Below are 5,399 nucleotides of genomic sequence, written 5' to 3'. Positions count from 1 at the left end.
AAAGAGCTAAAATTGAGTTAAAGCATACATTTCTTTCTCAGCATTATTTAAATTCTATATTACTGATCCATATCCATTAATAAAAATGTAATATATTCAGTAGATGGAATCAAAAACAACATGATACATGGGTGAACTACTTCAGTGTCTGTCTACTTATTGAAAACTAATTAACTAACTTCAGGACAACTTTTAAAGTGATTTTAAGGCAAACATTTTGCAACTAAAGTCTTCTTGAAAGGGTCAATATATAATTTTAGAGCTAGTAATATCGGATGTATTGTTTAATGCAGCAACAAAGATACATTGCGACAAAAACAATAATTGCTGGAAATGCAGTTAAGTCAGCATCAAAAAGGAATATATTGCTTTCTCAAATTAAAGATGTGTTGTTCATCTTTCCTGGTGTTTGCTTGAACCGTAATATCAAAATATGTCATTTTTCTATTGATACATTTTTATTTTATCAGTATGGTTTCTGAAATATGTTTCAGTCAAGTGCCAAAAAAGTTGATATTCAAAAATATACATTTAATGTTCGGTTAGTTGGATTGGATACAAATGTATTTCTAACTTCCAGCTAGTAAGTGCTCAGATGGAATTTTAATATTTTTTTTAATGGAAATATTTTTAGTTTTGTACATATCACATATTATTAACACTCTAAAAGAGAAATAAACCAGTTATGGAAATTAGGGGTGATTTCTTGCATGTATAGTTGATTTTATATGAAAAGATTGGAATAAGGGGCGGCATGGTAGTGCAGTGGTCAACACTGCTGCCTCACGGTACCAAGGACCTGGGTTTAATCCCACCCCCGGGTCATTGACCATGTGGAGTTTCCCTGTGTCTGCGTGGGTCTCACCCCCACAATCCAAAGATGTGCCGGGTAGATTAATTGGCCACACTAAATTGCACTTAATTGGAAACTTTTTAAAAAAAGATTGGAATAAAGAAACTCTTGACAGAGCAAAGGATGCCAAGAACTGAATTTATTAGTAGGTTTAATGCATTCTAGATACAAAAATACAGTTATATAAATGCAAGTCACACCTTTCTGTGACTGGAAGTTAAACACTTAGTATATCATGAAATGTCTGTAACTCATTAACTGGTACAGGCAGAAACAACTTTTCACCATAAGAAAAAAGACGTATCTGTACACAACAGTGTCACAGCAAAGTCGGAAATATGTTTTAATATCTCCCACACTAGATCTACGAAGACTGTAGAATTGCAAGTCCATGCATTTTCACCATCCATTTTTTTTCATAAATAGAACATGTTTGATTGGCCGAATTGATTTTTTTCAAGTTTTTAAAAGCTTTTGAAACAATATTTGATTATGAGTGCTTGGATTTGGTCATTGTTCTCTACAAACATTTCAAGAGGAATGAATTGCAGAAGGTTCCTCTGGGACAGTCACAGAGTCTTCCAATTCGGGCTCCTTTCCTGACAGCACATTGTTCCCCAGCATCACACTATTAAAAAAGATCAAAATGTTATTCTTTCATTCTACTCAAATATTAAGGTGATAACAGGTGTAGTTGAAAACTGAATAAAATAAACTAAATTAACAAATCAAATGATTGCTGCTGTCTGCAGGCAACAATATATCTTGTAAATCAGTACATGTGGTCATTTATTTGATATCAAAAAATGTTTTAAGGTTTAAAAGAAGAGAATTGCTTATTTTCTAATTTTGTTTTATTGGGGCCAGCAGCCTTCTGGTACCTTGCCTACAGGCTACTCACCTTGTGTTAACTTAGACATAGAGACTTGGAATGTTATTGTACATAGTGTCACTGCACATGTCCTCATTCCATCTGATATCCTCATATGAGTATCTGAAAGAAGTGGTTACTGAATATCTACTTTCCTTTAGCCTCCCACGCCCAGAGATACTGCGAAAAATTGTTACTCTCCAACCACCACTCTGGCTAATGTGGCACAGACCAAGAATTGAACCAGAGACCTCCCTCCTCAGAATGGTTCAGTTTTATACCGGGCTAATTTGTTATTCTACTAAGAAAGGGAGTAAAATAAGAATTGTGAGAGAGACACAGGGCTGGGTTCTCCATCCGCCAACGGCAGAATTGTGAAGCATGATCAGCCGGAGAATCGTACATCAAGTGAAAATCGAGGCTGGTGCCATGTTCCAGTCCCTCGGCAGAATGTGTTCTACGCCGTGTGCCGGTGCGACCATGCAAATTGTACAGTAAGCATCATTGGCATATCATTAACGGGCATGACCTGGCATTTCCGTGCCTCCCACAATGCTCCGCCATCGACAGGAGGAATTACTGATGGCGAGGTTCGCTTGTGGTATTAACAATCGTGAAACAAGAGCCATGGTTGCTGAGGGAGAGAGAGGGGATATGAAAAGTGCCCAACATTACTATGGTGTTCTGCCACTTGTGCTGCTAGATTGGGGGACGTCTGCCAGGACCAGGGGGAGTAGTGCAGGGGTGACCAGGAGTTGGGCCATGGGGCGGGGTGGATGGGCACAGACCACCATTGGCACAGCCTGCAAGGCAGCCATTTGGCTGTGCACACCATTGATTGCCCACTGGGCACCACAGGTCATATGGATGACCCCACGGCCACCCCCCTAGGTACGCACTGGCCACAGGCAACCCATCAACAGGTTGGGCGTGCTCCAGCGCAACCAGTGCAATCATCTTGACTGGGATGAGGGTCAGCATGCATTGGAATCTTACCAGCTCCGTGTGGCACTGGTGCTAGCCCATTAATGGGACCTGCATTGCTCCGGGACCGGCATCGTGTTCGTGAACATAGAACACTCGCAATTCCGTCCGGGCATCAGCACTTAGTCTCTCAAATGGATAATCCAGCCCATATATTTTAATTTCGAATGGAGCAGCATCTCTTTGTCTTCTGTGCAAGCTTATGTAGGTCTATTACAAATACCTGGTTGCTGTCACTCATCTTAAAGTTGGTATCATTTTATGAATTTTAATATAACTAATGTTATTCTCCTGTTCGGTATTAATGAGTATAAATGCTCCCAGTTGTCCAGCCGTATACATAAGCATTGCCCGTTACTTAAATGTTTTCTGATGCAAGTGAAATAGTTCGCTTCAAAAGTATTCGGTGTAAGTTTATTTCTTCTTAACTCATGATATGTTAACCATTTGGTGGGTTAACCGATGTCATCATACAGGGCGCAACAATGTACATCCTGTTGTATTGGTGAAATTGACAGCTTATTGTTTATAAATTAGACTAAAATGAAACTTACATTTTATGCACCTAACACATCCAAATCAAAATAAACACAAGATCGTGCCCGACATACGGCTGGTCTGTGCATGGGTGAGGTAGGGGCCAGAAAGAAAACGTTCGGATAAAGAGGACAGACTTCAAACGGTTTGATTCCACTTTACTCGCATTCAATTTCTTACCATTGGGACCATTCCGAACTTTTTCTCGTAGGTTGGCATCCTCTTGCTTTTCAGTTTCTCCAGAACTTCTTGCAAAGCTTCGATCTGCGTTAAAGCAAACAGTTTATATTTATGTTATAAGTCAAATGAGGCAGGGGGGAATAAAAACCTCGCCTGAATAACCAAGCCCCGATTCGAGCAGAATGAAGTGAAGCTGCTTTAGTAGCGAGAGGGCAGAATAACCTTAAAAGACCTTTGTCAATTTTCCCCACATATCTCCAAATCTTGTTTCAACCCCCGTCTCCCTCACAAGTATCTAATTCAACGCTTCTGCAGGTCTTTCAGTAAAATACGGTGCCAATTCAAAGGGAAACATTGCACCCAAATAACTAGGCGTCCGAAGATTGTAGAACTGAACAGTGTTGCTTGTTCACACAGTGTGGAACGGTCATTTGCGGTCAGGTTAAGGAACTGCAGCTAGTTTTACACAATAGAACCGTGATTTTTTAAAGTAAAATTAAGACAGAGGCAAGTTCAGGGTGACATACCAGTTCTTTTTCTTGAGAGGAGTCCTCTTTGATTGAGTAATGGTCTACCGATCTGGCTTGGAGGTCTGACTCCTGGCAATTGGAGTTGAGGAGCAGAGCAGCGCTGAGCAGAGTGAGGAGGCAGAAGCGAGAACTCTCCATGGTGCTGAAACTCCACAGCCTGACCACCACAGAGCAACATCCTAATTCGGCTCCTTTTTATAGCAAATGGCACTTTCGAGCTAAGTAAACAAGTCCCCCCAAATCAATCAGAGCCTGGGAACATTGACGTCAGAGTGAACGCAACTCTCAGCGTTGGAGGGAAGCGGAAAGGAAAAATCCCCCAATTCATTCAAAAAAGCAAATCTCCAGGGGACCGGCCAAAGGAGCTGTTGAGTTATTACTGTTCAATACCGCTGCAACATATTGCCCACGTACGTAAGAACAGATTAGAAGTGTCAAAGGCAAGGGATGTGAGAGTAATGAGCTTGTACATGAGGACCAGTGATCGTGAAATGAAATCAAATCCTTGCTTTTCCATCAGGTTTAATGGAATGTACTTTTCTTTGCTTAAAGAGTGAAGGACGAAGGGAATCTCCTTATTTTGTTCACACATTCGTGGATAGATGCATAAATCCCCATGAGTTCCCCCCCCCCCCCCCCCCCCCAGATTTCCATTCGGAAGAGTTGAAATTATATCTACATTAAAACGTCTAACCAACGATTAAATGCAATCGCCTATTTAGTATCACGTAACTGTTAAAAGCAATAGTTTACCCGAGAGAGGTTTACACCACAGTTTGCTGCTGTATCTGTAAGAGTGCAAGAATGAAATACTTAAATATTCAATTCTAATCCAAGGAATATTGATTGATGGTATAGAATGTTTACTATAATGAATAGTGCATTCCTCACCTCGAAGTGTGAATCGTATCAGCTCCCCATTGCAATATATAGTTATTATATGCATGTGGCTGGTAATTGTTCCTTTATTGTTAGTGTTTGGGTGTTCAAGAATCAAAACTAGACTGGAGGCTCACTGTATAGAATATGTAATATACACCGCCACCAAACACAGCTTCCCCTTCCCCAGCAGTCAGCATTCCTAAATTACCATACCCTCTACCATACCTTGGTCCACTCCTCTATCAGCTCCAGCAACTCATCCCCTTCTCACAGCACATTCTCATGCAATCACAAGTGTAACTCCTGCCCCTTTACCTCCTCCCTCCTCGTTGTGTAAGCCCCCAAATATTCCTTTCAGGTGAAGCACTGATGTATTTTCAGTTTAGTCCATTGTGTTCACTGGTCATAGTGAGATCTCTTCTACATTGGGGAGACCAAACACAGGCTGGGCTACCGCCTTGCAGAGCACCTCTACTCAGTCCGCATGCATACCCCTGGCCTGTCAGTCACTTGCCATTTCAATTCGCCATCTTGCTCTCACACTCACCTTTCTGACCTGGGC

The 5,399-nt window shown here is 41.1% G+C and overlaps 1 protein-coding gene across 1 annotated transcript; it reads right to left on the bottom strand.

Moving 5' to 3' along the window:
- Positions 1-972: 972 nt before the first annotated feature.
- Positions 973-4,132, bottom strand: LOC119970578 (cocaine- and amphetamine-regulated transcript protein). Its single transcript, XM_038805419.1, has 3 exons — positions 3,953-4,132; positions 3,426-3,509; positions 973-1,481 (listed from the first exon to the last, which is right to left on the bottom strand). The coding sequence occupies exons 1-3, from the start codon at positions 4,091-4,093 to the stop codon at positions 1,374-1,376; spliced, it is 333 nt and encodes a 110-aa protein (XP_038661347.1). The 5' UTR covers positions 4,094-4,132; the 3' UTR covers positions 973-1,373.
- Positions 4,133-5,399: the final 1,267 nt, after the last annotated feature.

Source organism: Scyliorhinus canicula, chromosome 8, assembly GCF_902713615.1.
Source record: "Scyliorhinus canicula chromosome 8, sScyCan1.1, whole genome shotgun sequence".
NCBI lineage: Eukaryota > Metazoa > Chordata > Chondrichthyes > Carcharhiniformes > Scyliorhinidae > Scyliorhinus > Scyliorhinus canicula.
The sequence above is the reverse complement of the archived record's forward strand: the minus strand, read 5'-3'. Positions and strand labels throughout refer to the sequence as shown.